This window comes from Hyperoodon ampullatus, assembly GCF_949752795.1.
Source record: "Hyperoodon ampullatus genome assembly, chromosome: 3".
In the NCBI taxonomy this organism is placed as follows: Eukaryota; Metazoa; Chordata; class Mammalia; order Artiodactyla; family Ziphiidae; genus Hyperoodon; species Hyperoodon ampullatus.
Genome location: NC_136916.1, coordinates 58,221,362 through 58,241,089, shown reverse-complemented (window position 1 = coordinate 58,241,089; position 19,728 = coordinate 58,221,362). Strand labels below are relative to the sequence as shown.

General features: G+C 51.8%; 1 protein-coding gene across 1 annotated transcript in view; it reads left to right on the top strand.

The window, feature by feature from the left end:
- Window positions 1-19,728, top strand: part of ITGA11 (integrin subunit alpha 11) — a gene marked incomplete at its 3' end in the record, with an annotated part of 124,600 nt that overhangs the window by 78,978 nt on the left and 25,894 nt on the right. Inside the window, exons 10-15 of the mRNA XM_079700496.1 lie at window positions 1,138-1,208; window positions 10,838-10,982; window positions 13,520-13,668; window positions 16,790-16,930; window positions 17,159-17,362; window positions 18,238-18,368. Of these exons, the coding sequence (XP_079556622.1) occupies window positions 1,138-1,208; window positions 10,838-10,982; window positions 13,520-13,668; window positions 16,790-16,930; window positions 17,159-17,362; window positions 18,238-18,368 (841 nt within the window). The remainder of the gene's footprint in view (window positions 1-1,137; window positions 1,209-10,837; window positions 10,983-13,519; window positions 13,669-16,789; window positions 16,931-17,158; window positions 17,363-18,237; window positions 18,369-19,728) is intronic.

Genomic DNA, 19,728 nt, shown 5'->3' with positions numbered 1-19,728 from the left:
CCTTTTACCGTGGAGGAAACTGCAGCTCAAAGGGACCAAATGACTTGCCGGAGCTCCAACAGCTCAGGAAGGAATTGGGGTTTGAACGAGCATTGCCAGACTTAGCAAATATAAAATACAACATTTGTGGCCGACTTGTACTAAAAAACCACTAGTAGTTTGTCTGAAATTCAAATTGAATGGAGCGCCGCATATTTTATCTGGCAACTCAAGTTGAGCCCAGCTGAGCCAGACTCCACCGCCTGAAATGCTCACCCCCCAAGTCCCATTGCTCCCGCTCCACCTTTTTGCGGGGTTTCCTCAGAATGTCTCTCTCCTTAATAATTCAAACTCCAGTTTTGATTTGCATGGGCCTCGTTTGCACCATATATTGCTGAGGGCCCCTTGCTATACTGGGCTCTACCATATGGGAGGATTGTCAAAAGAGATAGAGGGCAGCATCCCAGAGCCCAAGCAGTCTGCTCTGCACTGGAGATGGTGAGCCACAGACACAGGGAAAGAGAAGAAAAGCCCTCATAACCCATGATAAAGGAATAGAAAGTATGAACCTGTTTGACCTTCACCTTAGAATTAAACATCCAAATCAGTGAGTTTGTTCTTGAAATGGTCGCCTTGCGCGATGAGAACGTTGGCTCCAATGACACGTCAGGAGGCCCTGTGCAGGGAGGAGCTTTCAGCACGCATGGGATTCCTGTGCAAATCTGTGGTGGTGACAGGTCTTCCTCCTAAGGGTCAATTTGATATTTGGGAACCATCCAGAAGCATCTGGAACCAAATCTGGTGAACAGTAGGAATGAACAAAGTGGGAAATTCTATTTCTTGCCAACAATGCAGATTATTTCTTTCTGTGCACTTTTCTGGATCTTTCCCCTACGTTGACATCCCTATAGTATGCGTGCCCTGTAATATAAGTCGTTTCAAGTCCTTTTCAGCAGGGAGTGAGCTGCTAATAATAAACCTACACGACCACCTGGAAGGTGCCTGCTGCTGGGGCAGATGAGCTGGTTCAGGACCGGGGCTCCCTCTCACCTCCCTGCAAGTGCTTCTGGGTCACAGGTGCTGGGGACTGAGCTGCAGGCATGTCTGGTGCTAAGAAATCAGGTGCAGAGCTAACATCTTTCTGTCCCTCTGTTTCAGGCACCAACAAGAATGAAACCTCCTTCGGGCTGGAGATGTCACAGACGGGCTTTTCCTCTCACGTAGTGGAGGTAAGGACGGGTTTCGAGCTGCCCTCCTGCCCTCTCACTCTTCCCAGCTCTCTGGGTCATCATCTCGCCATTCTTGGGCTGTCTCTCATCCCCCTTTCTCTCTTTCTTGGGGTCTCTCTGCCTGTCGTCTTCTGTGGGTGGAAGAGGGATGTCAAGGTCATCAACTTATAATAAGCTGTCTCAAGCCGCCCCATGCATGGGGACATGTCCCCCCAGGACCAAGGGTCCCATTCAGTCCATAGAACTTCATGCAAAAACTAGTTCAACGTGGCAAAACCACTTGCCTGGGCTGTAATAGTGCCCTGCGTGCCCCATGTGGCCTGTGTGTGCAGGGGCACGGCCCTGCATCGATGTTGGGAGGGTGTCCAGATGTGTCAGGTGTGCTCTGGAAGGCAGCCCACGTGGGCTTCTCTCTTTGCAGACTCAGCATCATGTTGCAGAGGTCCCAAGCAGACATATGGTGTCACAAGCGTCATGTTCTGTCTGGGGCTTCACCTGGTTCATGTGCTTCACCTGGTTCTGATTCTCAAGATGAGGTTGAAACCTCGTAGGATTGTCAGAGGGGCAGAGCAGTCCGTAGCTGCATGCTTCATAAGCTGTTTGGGGTGTAGCCCCGCCTGGGAGTACCGTGCAGGGAAAGCCTATGTTGTCAGTATCAGCACATGCCCCCGTGGCATGCTTTGGACAGACAGGTGTCCTGGGTTTGCGTGCATATGCTCTTCCCTGGCTGGCCCCCATGGGAGTAGATTTGCACCTCCTAATTTGCCAGAAAAGGCCTATCCGTCCATCCCACTTATATATCACTTTCAGTAACCCACCGAATTCTCCCAACTCCTCTATGAGGTGGACAGGGCAGGATTCCTTGTTCCCAGTTTCCAGATAAAGAAGCCAAGTCCCAGGAAGGTTGAGTGACCTGCTGAAGTGACAGAAGTGAGAGAAATATTAGTCTCATGCTCTCTCCCCAACAACGAGCAGCTGCTCCGTGAGAGCGTTTGGAATCTAAGGGGGCCTCAGTCAGAGATCCCACATCGGAGGGAGGGGGACAGATGCACAGCAGACAGCAGGCAGATGGATGGAAACGCAACTCACACTCAGCGTTTCCTGAGCTACATCTGGACTGTCTCGTGCCTGCTTGAATACAGCAAAATATAAATATAACTGCCCTATATTAATAACAGTCATGGAATATGTGCCGAGCACTTTAATTTTTCCAGAAAATTTCTGTGCCTCATTCATGCTCAGAAACAGCTCTGCAAAGTAGGCAGATGGTAATAGTTGTCCCATTTTAGGTGGTTATATCAGCAAATCTTTTCAGTGCCTTTTCTGTGCTGGGCCCTGTGCTGGATGCCAGGAGGTTCAGAGGTGAGAGCCCTGCCCTCAAGGAGCTCCCAGTCTGAGGGTAAGGGGCCGAGTACCAGGAGGGAAGAGAGCATCCATTCGTACAGGTCAGGCGGCAAGTCCTGTGCTCCAGCTGGACTAGCCCTGGTCTCCTGACTCTGGGGTCAGGGCTGATTGGAAAATGCAGCAAGGAAAATCAATTTCATTAAATCCAACAAGCATTTGTCAAATGCAACTAAGGTATCAAAAGGAAGCAGAAATTATTCTTGCCAAACAGGAGTCAGTTTGCAAACAATGCAGAACAGCAGTACTGAGCTTGGTGAGTAAGATAACAGAAACTACAGACTTCTCCTGTGTACAGGCGTTCAACTTCAGGAGCCACCCCCCATCCATGGAGCCCCTGTGGAGACCCCCTGCTCAATGGGGAACCACCTGGACTCATCTAACACTAATTAAGGCAACATGTGATCAGGATCTTACAGAAGGAAAGGCCCAGGTTAGGGGAGAGGGGTGTCAGGGAAGGATCGGGAGAGGCTGGCACTTGGGCAGGCCCCTGAGGACAAGGATTTCAACAGCCACGGGTGGCAGCAAGCAGGAGAAGCGAGGAAGTGTGTGCACAGGCCTGGGGGAAGTCTGAGCACAGACGGGGTTGGGGAGCGGGTCTAGGAGCAGCCCTGATGTTGGGGACAGCAAGAGAGAGTGAATGTCCCATGTCTCCATCTTCCATTTCGAGGTCATTTTTCGAGCATCTCCCCATGTGCCCAGCTCTGTGCGAGGCACTGGGGATGTATTGGGTTGGCCAAAAAGGTCGTTCAGGTTTTTCCGTAACATCGTAGGGAAAACCCGAACAAACTTTTTGGCCAACCCAATATGTAGGGAGACGAAGGTAACATTTCAGCTGACAACAGCTCACAGTCTAGTTAGGGAGAAAGACTCTTAAATGGTAAGTTCAGTCTCCTGCTTCTAATTCTGTGATCTGTGTGTGCCCAGGAATCAGGGAACCTAAAGAGAAGGGAGGTTAAGACAAGCTTCAGGGATTCAGGGGAGTTCAGCTGAACCCTGACAGTGGCCCAAGCAGCAGAGTGTGTCAACAAGTTGAGTCCTTGCAAGATCAATGAGTTCCCCGGCTGCAGGGGAGAGACCAGGAGCTCAGAGCCCCAGCTTGTTATTGAGGTCAAGGTCATGTGCTGCCCTGTGCAGCTTCTTCCACGTGCTCAACTCTTGTTCTCTTCTCCTAATCAGAGAAACCAGGGTGCCTCTCCTCACCCTGTAGATACAGACCCCAGTTCTTCTCTCACCCCGTGTCTTGTTTTCAAGTGACGGACATCTGGAAGTTTTTATCTGATAAGACTTTGAAAGAGACAGTGATTACATTTGAATCTGAGACTCTTTTATACTTTTTTAAATTTTTTTCTAAATAAATAAAATCCTTCCAAATCCAAAGGAATTGTGCAATGATGGTGGGCTGTCTGGTGCTGTGACTGACCATTGGGTTGCTATTTTAGAGCACAGGGGTTTTTCAGTTCCAGGCTGCTGATGCCATCATAATTGGCCACAGGGGCTTCCCTGGTGCTTCAGTGGTTAAGAATCTGCCTGCCAATGCAGGGCACATGGGTTCGAGCCCTGGTCCGGGAAGATCCCACATGCCGCGGAGCAACTAAGCCCGTGTGCCACAACTACTGAGCCTGTGCTCTAGAGCCCATGAGCCACAACTACTGAGCCCACCTGCCACAACTACTGAAGCCTGCATGCCTAGAGCCTGTGTTCTGCAACAAGAGAAGCCACCACAATGAGAAGAAGCCCGTGCACCGCAACGAAAAGTAGCCCCCGCTCGCCTCAACTGGAGAAAGCCCGTGCACAGCAACAAAGACCCAATGCAGCTAAAAATAAATAAATAAACTTATTTTAAAAATAAAATAATTGGCCACAGCTGTCCTGTCCCACGGAGTCCAACCCCGCAGCTCTCAGGGTCAGTCGGACCTCGCTGGGAACTGGAGGCAGGAAGGTCTGGCCTTTCAGCTTTGCCCGGAACTGGTCCTGAGCCCGAGTGAGTCCATCTCCTGTGTGGACCCCTGGGCTCCATCTCCACTGGAAATGCTCCACAGACAGCCTCAGGCAGCTGTTTCCTGCAAATGTGCTGAAAGGGTCTTCAGCTGCCCTGGGCCTGTTGAGCTCTGTCAGAAGGAAAGATCCCTAGTCCCAGGGGAAGGACCCAGTAGAATGTTCGCAAATGGCAGAGGAAAGGCCCAGGGTCTGATAACCTGGTCTGCTGCCATCTTACCTAGCAATGAAATCAGCCTTCAAGTTAGGAAGGGTGAAAGCAACCAGAGGAAGGAAGGACCAGAGCCCAGGTTAGGAGAGGAGGTCCCAAGACATTCCCTGGCCTCCGGATGCACTAAAGCTCCAGGCCACAGGCATTACATTCCAGGCTGATGGCCAAAGTTCAGAGCTGCTGGGAAAACCCAGGGACCTGGAGCCCCAGGGAACTCTAGTCCTGATTAGCAAAGAGGGGAAAGAGAATATTCCAGAAATTACCACCAGGAAAATTAGCTATGGATCCCTGGCCACATTTCAGAATAGATTTGTAAGCCAATGGTTCCATTAGCGTTTGGAAATGAATGCAAAAGCCGCTAAGAGCTGGAGTGGCTTCTATTAGTGCTGGCTGCTTGCTAAGGTGATGAACTCCCTGTCAAGCTGGGTAACCAAGAAAAAGCTGCATGAATCTGCCAGAAAGCTTGCAGAAGGGATCCATACCTCTAAGTCTGTAATCCCCATGGGCCACAAGGTGTGAAGGAAGGAAGAGGTCCGTATATAATTGATGCCCGTGGTGATGGATGGAGCTGCAGGGGAGCCCCCCCTCCGTGATGGACTCTCCTACACTGCACTCCGTAAATCTCCCCAACACCAAACTTTTACAGAAGGAAGCAGTTTTATTAGGGTGGGTCTTGTCTACACAAAAGACTTGACCACTCACCCAAGATGGGAACAGATGATTTTTCCTTTAAACTACACACTGATGGTCCGGCAGGCCCAGCCTCAGTTACATTTGAAACAAGCCAAGGGGACGAGTTGGGGATGAGTCTTATTCCCAGACCAACAGCCCCAGCCACCCGCTACCTCTTCAGCCTGTGCCCTTTTCAGCAGCCCTTCTGGGGCTATGGACGGGATAGCTAAGGTTATTGGCTATTATGTAAGGTTCTCAACTGTTGAAGCCTTACAGTTGTCATCTTTTTTTTTTTTTTGCGGTACGCGGGCCTGTCACTGCTGTGGCCTTTCCCGTTGCAGAGCACAGGCTCCGGACACGCAGGCTCAGCGGCCATGGCTCACGGGCCCAGCCGCTCCGTGGCATATGGGATCCTCCCAGCCTGGGCACGAACCTGCATCCTCTGCATCGGCAGGTGGACTCTCAACCACTGCGCCACCAGGGAAGCCCAAAGTTGTCATCTTTCCCAAGAGTTTTGCATTTGAATTCGCTTTGCATATCTGATTCAATCAAAAATAAAAGAAACTCATCCATAATGGTGAAATGAGGGGTTGACACCTAAAGGCTGTAAAGCCCTTCTGAGTCCTCTTAGCCCTAGATGGTGGACTCTTTCCCCTGCCAGCTCTGGGGCAGGCAGTCAGGGCTGCCCCCATATGAGGCCAGGACATGGTAGCCAAAGTCTGCCACCATGCTGTTCTGGATTGTTTACAAGCTGACTCCTGGTGGCAGGAATCATTTCTGGTTCATTGAAGTCCTCCAAAGCCCAGCCCCATGTCCTCAGGCTGTGCCCTGGTGCCCAGCGCCTCACTCCTGGGCGTTGTTCCAGGACCTCTTAGTAGAAATAACCCACCCTCTGATCTGGAATGAGCAGTCAAGTAACAGCGTGCCCTTTGCTCCCCACACCCGCTTCTCGACGCCCCCTCCTTGTGCCCTGACCACTGTCTTCCAGCACCACGAATGGTGTGGGACCCCTCTCCACAGAAATGTTGCAGGCCTGTTTCTGAGTCTTTCCTGCCCAACCCCATCTAAACCTCCAGGCACTCATCCCTTCCTCAGGTTCCACTTTAGGCTTGTTGAAAACATCTTCTACTGTGAGAATCTGGGCAGCTAGTTAAAGCATAACCCACCCTCTTAATGATTCATTTGCCTTAGAAGGGGCTCTTGGGAACAGAGTCCTGCCCGCCCCACGGCCACTCTGGTGATGGAAATGCAGGCGAGGGAGCCTGGGGGAGGAGGCCAGCCCTCGGTGCCCTCTAGGTGGTCTCCCTGTGAACAGAACCACCAGGGGCCACCTCCACCTGCCTCCACAGTCCTGCCTCTCCAATGCCAAGAACTACTAGCATCTGGTGTTCTCATTACATTACTACCAGGCTGGAGGAAAGCGCTGCCTGGCCGTGTGGCCTCAGACAAATCATTTAACCTCTGTGAACCTCAGTCTTTGAGCAGATGTCTGAAAAATATGTGTGGAATTGAATCTTGAGGCTTGGAATTGGAAGTGTGCATTTCGAGACTTCCTAATAAGTAAGGTTTTCTTAAAATCCTTTCCTAACTCCACCATGCACCCACCCACCCCCTGGGCTGGTCACCCCCTCCAGTGGGTCCTCAAAATAAGTTGTGCTTGCCTCTATCAGATCATTCCTCACAGGCGGCTGTACTGACTCATAGGTAGGTCCAACTTGACTGTGAGATCTGATTCTTTGACTCCTGCCTCCCTGGAAGTGCTTTATGGGTGAATTAATGAATGAGAAGAAGTACTATGTACCCAGTCCTTATTGGCTGCCAGGTGCCCTGCCAAGGATTCAAAATGCTAGTTCTCACCACAAAACTATTTACAGCTTAGGACCCTTAGGCTAGGAGAGAGTGAGGAACTTTCCCAAGGTCACCCAGCTAGAAGTTTTGGAGCTAGAAGTGGAACTCAGGAATGTCTGACACCAGAGATCATGCTCTAACCCCCAGGCCAGGGATTCTCAACCTCTTGACCCCCTGGGTTGGTTACTTCTTTGCTGCGGGGCTGTCCTGTGTGTCGTAGGTGCTCAGCAGCATCCCTGGTCTCTACCCACCAGAGGCCATAGTAACCTCAACACCACCCCCAGCTGGGACAACCAGAGCTGTTTGCAGGCACCGCTAAATATTGTCTGGGGGAGCTAAACCACCCCCAGCTGGGAAGCACTGTTCTAGAATATGCTGCTTCCTGTGCTGGGGATGTGACCCGACCCTGGCTGGGGACAGGGACTAGCTGGAACATGGAGTTTGGGGAGATATGGCCACACACCAGGGAGCACTCAGCTCAGCTGGGAAGGTAATACTGCTGCAGGGCTGGTCAGAGGGCAGCTGAGAGCTGAGCTGGCAGGACCTGATGGTGAGTGCCAGGCTCAGGCAAGTACAGGTACAGGTCGTCCTCAGGGAGGGCACAGACTTGGCCTTAGACCTCCTGAGGGCCACCAAGCTTGTGTCCTCATTTCTTCACAGAGCACCAGGAAAGTCAGCTGGTGCCGAGAGTCCATCTGTGCAAGGCCACCCAGGTACACCCTGGTAATATCTGGTGGGGGCCCCAGAGGCCTCGTAGGAAAGGAGGCCGTAAGTCAGGGAGCCGGTGCCGGGCTGGGGGCATGGGACACGGCTCTTCCCCAGATGCCCTGCTGTTTGTTTTCCAGCTGGGCTCGCATGCCTGGCTTCTTCTGTCAAAGCTTTCGTCCTTTTCTCAGCTCCACCCTTCCAGATTTTTTCCCAACTCAAAATGTCTGGGCTCCCCCAACTGGGAGAAGATTGTGACAACCTGAGGTTTGCCTTGGTGGCCTTGGCTTGCCCTCTCAGCCCACCCACTCCTCAGTGCGCCCTCTCCACGCACAGCAGGGCCCCCAGGAGACCCTGCTCAGGAAATGGCCTCCCACTAGAGCGCAAGCCTAGAGCCACTGCCGACTAGAATGGCACAAGGTGAGAGCCTGGGACCCTCACCCTTGCCCAGTGCTGCCAAATGCAGAAATCCCGATGGAATTCCCCAGCCCCACATGTGGTGAGTCGGCATGAGATCTCCCCAGCTGACTCCCAGGCACCCAGGTTGAGCCAGCCCTTCTCAGTACATTGCAAAGGCTTCCAGTCATCTACAAAGCCAGACATTCATCTTCAAAGGCCTCCCCGTGAAGCAGAGACTGATCTGCTGTTGCATCAGAAGCAGAATCTAGGGGCTTCTGGCGAAGCAGATAGTCATTTTCTCCTCTGACCAACCCCGTCCCAGCCCTGCTTCTGACTTGCTGTGTGACCTCGGGCAACTCCCTTTCCCTCTCTGAACCTCGGATCCTCATTAGTCTAGTGCAGATAATGAATATCTGTCCCACTTGTCTCTCACAAATGAGTGACTGGATGAGAAAGGGTCCCTCAAAGAATGGAGCACACCCCAAGTGCAAGGAATGTTGGCGCGAGTCCCTGAGGCCCTGGCCCGGATCCTGGACCCAGCAGATTGTCAGACTCTCCCAGGCTGAGGCACACAGAGTGGGAGGGAGAAAGCTAATGAGAAAGTGAGACTTTAAACACAACCCAGCACATCGGACTCACCCAAGAGCAGCTTATTTATAGCTGTAAAAACATCCTGTCTGAACAGTCAGTTCTACCTCTAGAATATTAGGACTTTTTAAAATCCTTATATATGATCAACTTTACTCTTTAAAGTGACACCTTGGAAATGAGAAAAGGAAGCTTAGCTTATTATGGTTCACAGTCTTGCCCTCTCCACCGCCAGTAATGAAATTAGTGCCTGGGGATTCCGCCTGTGTGTTTAGTTATGGCTCTGATTGTCCCAAGGCCAGAGTCACATTTTTCTATTGGCACCATTGCTTTGGGGGCAAGGAGAAATTGAGTGCCTCGGACCACAAGTGGTGGGGAAACCGCAAATCCCACTGACCAGCTGGGATGAAGGAGGGCTCAGTGGGAGAGAGGTGACTTCACCAGCTTGTGCTTTAACAGCCCAAAGCTGAGAGGCAAAGCTGGATGCCCCTGGCACATGGTCACCAAGGTGACCCAGGAAGGCAGCCCCTCCCTGCTTCCACGCCCCCTCCTCAGCCCTTCATTGTCCGTAGTCACTTCTCTTCCTCTTCTGAGTGCTTGCTGTTTGTCTTCCTATACCCACTAGTTATGTGGATGGTTTGGGGAGGTGGGGATAGGGTGCAGGGGCAACCCAGGGAGTGAGTGGACCCCGTCCTCGGAAATGACCCTGGAGGCTTCCCCTCAAGGAGCCAGAGCTCTCCATCTTCCTGCCCAGGCATCGCAGCATCCGCTTACCCTGCAACTAAAGACAAGCTCCTGTCCTTGGGGTGCTGGCTGTCACAAATGTGGACCTGGCTTATCTGTCTAGCCTCATTTTGAGCCACCTTGCCCTCTTCCTCAAGGCTCCAGCCCCATCAAACAGCTTTCAGTTCCTTAAGCCAAAGGCTCTGAACTCTCTCCAGCCTCAGGGCATTTGCTCAATGCTGTAGGTTTGGTGGCCGGACCTCTGGCGCTTTTGCTGTCTGCCTAAACTTGTCCAAACACACAAATCACAGAATGAAGACTTAAGTCATAATAGTTTTCCATTTCCTTAGTTAAGATGAAGCAGCCATTTCCGAGAAGGTAGAAGTATGTGATCTTTGTATTAAATTAAACTTAAATATCGCTAAAAATAAATAAATAAATCCCATCCCTCCGGGTGTCTGGTAAGCATCACTTGCTCAAAACGCTTTTCCTGAGCCCCCTCTCAATCTAAATTCAACCTCACCATGACATTTATCATATCCCTCATTGTGTGGCATTTACCACAGTTTGCAAGTATTATGTTTATTGATATATTTATTTAGTATTTGTGAGCTCTGTGAGGGCAGGGACAGTATCCCCAGCACCAAGCAAGTGTCTGACACAAGATAGACACACAGTGGCTTTTTACTGAAGAAATGAAGAAGTAGGATTTACACACTCAGGAAAGCTACTCAGACACTGCAAAGGAATGGGAAGGAGGAAAAGCATAGGGACACCACTCAAAGGAGTGTCAGAAGGAAGGGATGGCGACAAGAGATTTCCTAGAGGGGTTCTAAAGCCCAAAATGGAATGGAGCTTTGGTCCTGGATTTGGAGTTTGTTTCTAGAACATTCCTTCAAAGTTCCTAGGCGCCTTCAAAAGCCAAGAATCCTGGCTGGAAGTTGGGCTATTAAATAACAAACCCAGGAGAAGGTGCCAGAGGGGACGGGCAGATGGATGCTTCATGGTTGCGGACGTGGTGCTGCTTCCCGGCGAGGGGCACCTGGGGGACACGAGCTGATGTGCATCCCTTTCCCAATGTCAGGACGGGATTCTGCTGGGAGCCGTTGGTGCCTATGACTGGAATGGAGCTGTGCTAAAGGAAACCAGTGGCGGAAAGGTCATTCCTCTCCGAGAGTCCTACCTGAAGGAGTTCCCCGAGGAGCTCAAGAACCACGGCGCGTACCTGGGTAAGAGCCAGAGCTGAGGGGTGGCTGGCGGGCGGTGGGCGAGGAGGGGACCTGAGGGATCCAGAACCTGCCCACACCTGAGGCCAGGGGCCTGTCTGCATATTCTGTGCTGATTCAGGCACAGTCAGGGGTCATTGCCTCTCCAGCCTGGCATCCACCACATCCAGCGCCATGCCTGGCACGTCACAAGCTCTCGATAAGCAGGCAGAATAAATGACAAGCAATGCACCCCAACCTGAAACGTGTTTCGGTTGATGCTTCTAGACTCTAGGGCAGCTGTTGTTGTGTTTTCAGGTTTGAGTGCACGAAGCCTGGCTCCCCAAGGCAAAATGCAAGTCGAGGATGTGTTAAGCTTTACAATCAAGGCAGAAGTCAGTTCCCATTAAGTACCTTAGAGTGGTCGTAAAAAGAAAAGCATGAATCGTTGACCTGATGGTGATAGGTCCCAGCTGTGAGACCTTTACCTGACAGATCCCAGTCACCTCTAGCTCTGCAGAGGCTCATGCTGAGGCCCTTCTGCCATGGCCTTTCTGAAAGGGCTGAACAAGAACGAAGGGAGCAGGGGGCGAATGCCCAGGGCTCCCATTGTCTGTGAGTCCTTCTGAGTTTCTGAACGGAGTCCACCAGCTGTGAAGTTACTCATCACTAATGCAGCCTCGGACTCCACTTCTCCGTGAACTTGGGCCATCCAGAGTTGGCAGTGGATCTCTCTGCGGTGGGAAGGTCACTCATCCTCCCAGAAGATCCTGGGGGGCGCAGAGCCAGGATGAAGGGCCTTCATGAGGCCCAACTGTCTCGCCTTAACTATAGTCACCACCTTGGGTGTGAGTCCTGAGGGAGTGCCTTTCTCGTCCTCCTCTTCCCTCTGGGGGTTCGTCCAGCGAGGGCAGTGTCTGGGGTCTCTGGAAGTTTCCTCCCAATGTGCCCCAGGAGAGAGGGGGAGTTCGGGGAAGGAGACAGGCCGGCCAGGCTCTCCGCCTCCACACTCGGGAAGCTTATGGACTTCTGGCCAGGGGTCCTCCTGTCAGTCCTTTAGGGAGGCTGCCCAGCTTTCGGGGGGGCCCCGCCTGCTGGTCAGGGAGCCACATGGGAACTGAAACCACTGCCAGCAGACGGCTGGGAAGCAGGAAGCTCTCTCTCAGCGCAGCTTGGAGCTTTGAGAGTCAGCCCACGCCTGCCCCCAGGACACTCAGCCCCCACGACCTTCCCACCACCACTGTCCCTCCTTCTGAGGAAGCCCAAAGGCCCAGGGCCAAATGAGAACATTTTCAGTAGTGCCACTGAGCGCTCAACTCAGAAGAAACCTTTGCTCCGCACCACAAGCTTAACTCCACCCTACCCTCAATACACAGCCACATTAGCCACCCGCCATGGGATATCTTGGTCTCACCTACCTTTCAAGCTCCACTTCCCAGAATACATTTCCAAGAGTCAAACACGGTGTGTCTGGAACCAGAGTAGCCCACCCTACTGCACCCACCTTCCCGGCCACTGCATCGGCCCCTCTGTGCATCCCACAGCCAGACTGGAAGCAACCGGTGACCCGAGAGACAGTGTTACCTACAAACATACAGGCACACGCACGTGCATGGGCACAAGCTTGTGCACACACACACACACGCAGGCATGCACACATGGCAGAAGGAGACATGCATTCCCCAGAAACCGCCCAGGAGCTGCCAACAAGGCCTGACGCCCATCTAAAAACTGGGATCCATGATCCAGTTGCCTGGCAGAAAGTGGGACTCTTGGCTTTGCACACCTTCCGGGGCCCCACTTTCAGGAGAATTGCCTGAAGATGCTGCACAGTCACTCCCCAGAGCTGGACGCTCGACTGGAAAGTCACAGTGATCAAGCACAGATCCTAAGAACACGGATTGGTGGCCTTTCCCAAAGAGCCTCCAGGTTTCCATCTCTTTCTCTTTTGAGTGCACTGAAAGAAGCCTAGTCACTCCCTCTTTTGAGTTCGCAAAGCTTTGGGGCTGCAGGAATCCCTGAGACTCCACCTAAATGCCCCGAGCGGAGCAGTTCCTCGCCTCTGCACAGCAAACTCTTCAGTTTTTGGTGGACCACTTAGCAGGGGGTTCCGGTAATGAAGAGGACACTGGTTGATCCCCAGAGAGACTATTGGTGGGGGTCAAAAACAAAGCCTGCCCCATATAAAAGAAATGTGGCTAGGGTTTGCCTTTCTCTTTCCTCCCTGTTCCATCATGCACTCAACCTGTGAGGCAGGTGAAGCATGTGATGTGCATGTTCCAGGTCAGCAGTGCCTATTAGTGGCCCCACCTGGCTTCCTTGATGCCTTCAAGCAGGGGGTGGGCACAGTGAGTTCTCCCCACCCTTCACCTGCCCTGCCTCTTCCAGGCCTCCTCAGCTGCGCCTGGGAACTACTGCCCTGTGGTATCACATCTGCTCGGCCTGGTCTGAATGCTCTCTGTTCAGCGACCAGTCCTGTGGCACAGCTGAGCCACACACAGGGCCCTGGTGAGGTCTGCCAGGCCACAGGGCCAGAGACCAGCCTGTTTCTCCCATGGCAGGGTACACAGTCACATCGGTCGTGTCCTCCAGGCAGGGGCGGGTGTATGTGGCCGGAGCCCCCCGGTTCAACCACACAGGCAAAGTCATCCTGTTCACTATGCACAACAACCGGAGTCTCACCATCCACCAGGCCCTGCAGGGCGAGCAGGTAATGCAGGGGAGGCTGGGGGCAGGGCAGACGGGTGGGACAGAGGGGAAGGTGGGGCTGGAGGGGACTGCAGCTCAGCTCTTCCCTCTCAGGACTGTCCCCAGACCCACAAACTTCCTTCCTGGTTGGGGGTATATGCCTCCTTCACACCCGCCTTAGAGCTGATGCTCCTTCCCCAGGAAGCCAGGCCTGGTCCCTGCCGCAGCAAGAGAACCCAGGAGAATTTGCTTGCCCGCACTTCATGGAGCTCTTGTCTCTGGTGCCTTGGCCCAACCTCTGCCCCCAACTACCAGCCTCTTTCTGGTCGTGTCTAGAGTTCAGGGCCAGAGGCAGCATCCAGGCTATAGCCTCCTAGCTTGGGTTGCCAGGGCCCGTAGGCATCCTGAAGGGGCACTCGTGTTCCTCAAGCCACCTTGGTGCTACCAGAAGTGAGAGGAGTCATGCCTCCACCCATAGCACAGCCCCATGGGTTCACCAAGATGCCAACTTCTTTCCTTTTCCGGAATGGGCACAATGCAGAACTATACGGCTGCCAATGTCACCGCCCTGGATGTGGTGGGCAACCAGGCTGTGCTGCTAAGAGTCTCGTGTTGGATGGTCATGAATGCAAGCTGGAAAGCTATGATAAGAGTCAATGATGGTGAAAAGATCAGAAAACAGGGTTCGGATCCAAGTCATTTCAATAGCCCAGGAAAACTGTGGTCCTGAGAAGCAATATAGCTTTTCCAAGGTTATAGGGTAGATTCACGGCTGGGTCAAGTTCAGAATCCAGGACTCTTGGTGGGGCTCTCTACATTATGCTACCTCCTGACCCCCAACAATCCCCAAACCAGGCCACGGCCCCTCCTGCCTGGCAGCATCCAGCATCCATAGTACCCTGGGCCTGAGCTGAGCCCTGTCCAGGCCCTTATTGTTATTCTTGGCTCACCCCCGGCCCTCCAGAGCCTGGGAACAGCCCTGTCTCCTGCGTTTTCTACTGCCCTTGGCCTGTCACCATGAGGACATGCTCTTCACCAGCTCAAACCTAAATCCCTGTAGCTACAGGGAGCCATCCTTCCACCACTCCTCTTCCCATCGCAGGGCACTGGCGAACCCGGGCACTGCTCTGGCCCCAGCTTCCACCCTGCCCGCACACACTCTACCCAGGGCTGGCTCTGTCGGGAATCCTAGGCTAGACCTTGAGAGCTGAAGGGAATTCGCTGATGAATTTATGACATTTATACTGCCTGGTTCCACCTCCAACAGCCGAATGAGAAACCGCAGTGCTGAAGGCAGCTAAGTTAAGTGGATTCCAAATCACCATGACCCACATAGCTGAGGCCACATGTTTAGACAGGGTCTCCCTCCGCCTCCCTCTTTGGTCTCTGTCTGCCTCTTAATTACTTCACGTGGGCACATCTCTTCCCCCCCACCCCGTGTTTATGATTTCCTTTTTCCCTCTTCTGTATTTTTATCGTTCTCCTCAGTTAAAAGCTTTTAATGCTTGAGGATAAATTTCTTCTGAAAACACCCTAAGCCAGGGAGGGAGAATCATTGGCTTGAGTGTCAGATGGATCAGAGTTCCAACCCAGTTTGGCTGTGACCAGCCTTCTGACTTTGGGCAAGTGACTTGAACTCTCTGAGCTTCAGTTCCTTCCCTGTAAAATAAGGACGATAATCTCTCCCAAGACAATGTGAGGCTCACACAAGCTCACCTGAGGCTGTAAAGCGTCTCACACAGGGCCTGTCCTTGGGAAGGGCTCCTCTTCTTTCCTGAGCGACCCCTTGCTCCTATAAACATATTACTGAGTACCTCCTGCGTGCCAGGCATGGCACCCACGCCTGGAGGGAACAGGACAGGCACAGCTTGCACTGGGGGCAGGAGCACGGGGCTCGGGGAGCATGGAGGAGGGACCATTGCAGGGAGTGGAGTAGGGAAGGGCAGGGCTGCTTCTAACAGGCAGTGACCTGAAGGACCATAGACATTACTGGGAGAGAGGGGAGGGGAGAGGGTACAGGTCAGAGAAAAGTGTGTGCAGGGGGAAGCTGGGAACCAAGCTGGAGCCGGGGGGGCTTTCCGAGAAGAGAAATCACTTGGTATGTCGGGAGGGGATGTGGGAGCCAGAGGGTAGGGGACAGAGGCTGGTCTAGGAAGGTCACACTGAAGAGTTTGGACATTTTCCCCCAAAGCAAGGAAGCGGCATGGTCAGCTGCTGGAGGCCACTCTAGCTCCCCGCAGTGGTGGGCTGGAGGGGCCATCCTGGAGGGGGTGGGGCTTTGGAAGGTGCCTCACATGGGGGAGAAGCATCGGAGGAGGCGGGAAGTAGATGGATTCGGGACATGTTTGGCAAACACCAGGTGGACTTGCGGGGAGACTGCAGGTGGGAGAGGTGGAGGGTGGAGCCAGGGAGGACCCTTAGGTTTCTAACCGAGTGGTCAGATGGTGCCCTCACTGAAGGGGGGAACACGGCACCCATGGTGGGAGAGGAACACGGTAAGTGCTCAAATACTGAAAAGAAATCATAACTCACCACCCAAGGTGCTAAGCCCAGAGTTATTTGGAATATAAAAAATTGAAAATGAGCTAAATGTCCAGCAACAGAGGATTGATTAAACACATTTGGCGCACGTGTAATTTGGAATATTATAGAATCACCAGTGATCATGTTGTAGGAAAAAAATATAACACGTAGGAGAAAATACTCATGATCCATTGTTTTATTTAAAAAATCAGAATATATAAACTATACATTCCAGTCCGATCCCAGATTGTAAAAATAAAACCATACACACACACCCTAGAGAAAACAGTCCAGAGGAAAAATATACTGAAACATCCATGGTATAGTTGGTTGTTTGGACTGTGGGTGACTTTTATTTTCTTCTTCATATGTTGCTTTTATTTTGCTCACTTTTTGCCATTATCATGTATCACTTACAGAATAAATGGCGATCAATAAAATTAAATAATGGAAAGCCGAGTGGGGGCGGGATGGATAACAGAAGGAGAAAAGAGGGAGGGACCTTCTCATTTGTGCAGCAAAAATTCTGAATCAAAGGCTGTCCTCAGTTTCCATCCACTGGCGAGCAGAGGCTCTCAGTAGCCCAGCCCCACGCCCCTCTCCCCATCCCTGTGCCGCAGATAGGCTCTTACTACGGGAGTGAGATCACCTCAGTGGACGTCGATGGCGACGGTGTGACTGATGTCCTGCTGGTGGGCGCACCCATGTACTTCAGCGAGGGTGGAGAGCGGGGCAGGGTGTACATCTACAACCTGAGACAGGTACGGAGCGTGGAGGCTGGCCAGCTTTCCAGGGGCACCTGATCCCTGCCTCGATCAGGTGTCCACGCCTGTGGAGCGGGGGAGGATGGGAACCTCTTCTGTCATTGGGCTTATATAGCAGGAGAGAAATGGGGAAACGCACAGGGGATGCTGCAGGCCAGAGCGGGTCACGACCCAGAGAGCCCTTGCCCAGTCCCCCTGAGCCTTTTCCTGCCACTGGTTTCGCAGAACCGGTTTGTTTACGATGGAACACTGAAGGATTCCCACAGTTACCAGAATGCCCGATTCGGCTCCTCCATCGCCTCGGTTCAGGACCTCAATCAAGATTCCTACAACGACGTGGTGGTGGGAGCCCCTCTGGAGGACAACCACAGAGGAGTCATCTATATCTTCCACGGCTTCCAGGGCAGCATCCTAAAGACACCGAAGCAGGTAACGCCCCCCTCCCCGGTAGATGGATGGAGCTAGGACTTGGAGTCCTGGTAGCTCACGTCCTGTCCTCAAACAGGAAGAGAGAACTTGCCTCAAATCGAAATTTTGAAATGGGTGCATTTGTCTTCAAGCCCTTCCCATCACCCCCTTTGGGTACCCTCTCCCTGCGTAACTTTATCTCCCCAGCAACAGCAACAAAATCCCAAGGACCCGAACCTCACTGGCCCTCATATGTATTCATGCAATTGACTACACGTGGAGAATGCCAGTTTGGGCTCCTCTTCTCTGGAAGTGCCTCAGGCTGGAAACAGTGCTCTTCCTAAAGTGACCCATCCCAAGTCCCCTCAGGTCATCACTTTTGCCTACCTATTTTATTAGTAAGATATACCACAGTTAGAGATAATGGTGGGTTACCTGCCAGGTAATGTGTATTTACACCCAGTGGGGAATTCTTTTTTTTTTTAATTGAAGTGTAGTTGATGTACAATATAAGTTACAGCACAGTGGTTCACAATTTTTAAAGGTTATACCCCATGTATAGTTATTATAAAATATTGGCTACATTCCCTGTGTTGTACAATATATCCTCATAGCTTATTTATTGTATACATAATAGTTTGTACCTCTTTATCCCCTACCCCTATCTTGCCCCTCCCCCTTCCCTCTTCAGTGGGGAACACTTTTATGACACACTATGTTAATCCAAAAGAATGACGTAACGGCAGGAATTTCAGGTGCCATAATGGACCAGGAGAGGAGGTAGCTTTGGGCAGGGGAAGCTTCCTGATGATTTCAAACAGGCTGTCTCCAGGGCTCCCAATTGTATCTACCCCTTAGGGTGCCCATGCCCAGCTCTTTCCTTCCACTCCCTGCAGAGAATCGCTGCCTCAGAGCTGGCTCCAGGCCTCCAGTATTTTGGCTGCAGCATCCATGGGCAATTGGACCTCGACGAGGATGGGCTTGTGGACCTGGCTGTGGGCGCCCTTGGCAACGCCGTGATTTTGTGGTTGGTTCCCCGTTTTTCTTGACTCTTGGGCTCTCCTTGAGGGTCATGATGGATACAGGGTTTAAAAGATATGCTTTAGGATCTTTGTCTCTTGTCTTTAATCACTGTGAGTCAAATTCACCCTGTACTTATCCCGTTGTGACTACAAATTTCCTTTTTATGGACTCACTGTAAGTTATTTTGAAGTCCAAATCCCTCTTCTCAGTGGACTGCTAAGATTTTAGAGCAATTTAGTGGCAAAACGCCCCTCTTAGAATTTTTCCTAAAAGTTCTGGCTACTTGGTCGTTTCTTCCACTTAGCTTCTAAAGCTACTTTAAAGGACAGACTGAGGATATTCTCATCAGCTGGGAGAATCTCCCTTCTACCCCGGTGTGAGAGAGGATTTCTTCACTCCAAACCCCATCTGACCCCTGGTATCCTTTTTCAAGGTCTCATTTCTGCACCATTCCATCAGATATTTGTCATACATTTGCACTTAGGGTCTCTACTTAGCAATGGTCTACAGCTTTAAAAAAGGGGGTGCGGGGCGCTTTCTAAAAGTTCATCTAAATATTTTACCATATGATGTGTCAGATACTTTTAGAACCAAAAAAAATTTTAATTTGAGCTAGTTTTTATATGTTGATACTTTTCATTATAAATACAATAACTTAAAGAAAATTTGTCAAATAAATCACTCAGAGTTTCATCACCTTAACATTACCACTATTAACACTTTGGTATATTTCCCTACCAGCCTATTTCCACCTGCATATAATTTTATATAAATGCAATCACATTTTTCATACAACTTAAGAAAGACATTAAATAGGTATCCTATGACTTCACAGGGAGAATCTTCATGTTCTTGGTCCTCAAGAATATTACGATCCAGTCGGGAAATGTCTTAGTCCAAGTTCCCAAGAAAACAGAGCTTGAGGTTAAAGCTTCTGCGCCTGCTCCCTGGAAGGGGCTTCAGCCCCAGGGACGGAAGTGAGGGTCAAGGGAAACTGAAACAGGAAAGGAGGAGAGAGATACGAGGTCGTTAGTTACTGAACAAGCTGCAGCCTCACGCCTGGGGCAGCACCCTGCTCCAGCATCTCCAGAGAGGAGGAAGGAATACAGCCTCTGCTTCCTGCAACAGTGCCTTAGGGGAGCAATGGGGAGCAGCGTATCTGCGGGCTCCTCATGTCCCCCCGTGCCATGGCCAAAGCATCAGCTGCCCCACACCTCCAGGTGGTGTCCCCTGGCCCTCTAGGCAAGCAGGGTCTCTGCGGGTCCAGCACCGGCTCCACGGCCCCTCCTTGAAGGTCTGCTCTGCAGGTGGGGCTCTTAGGTCTTTGGTAGCAACAGCAGCTTGGGCTAAATGTATTCACTGCA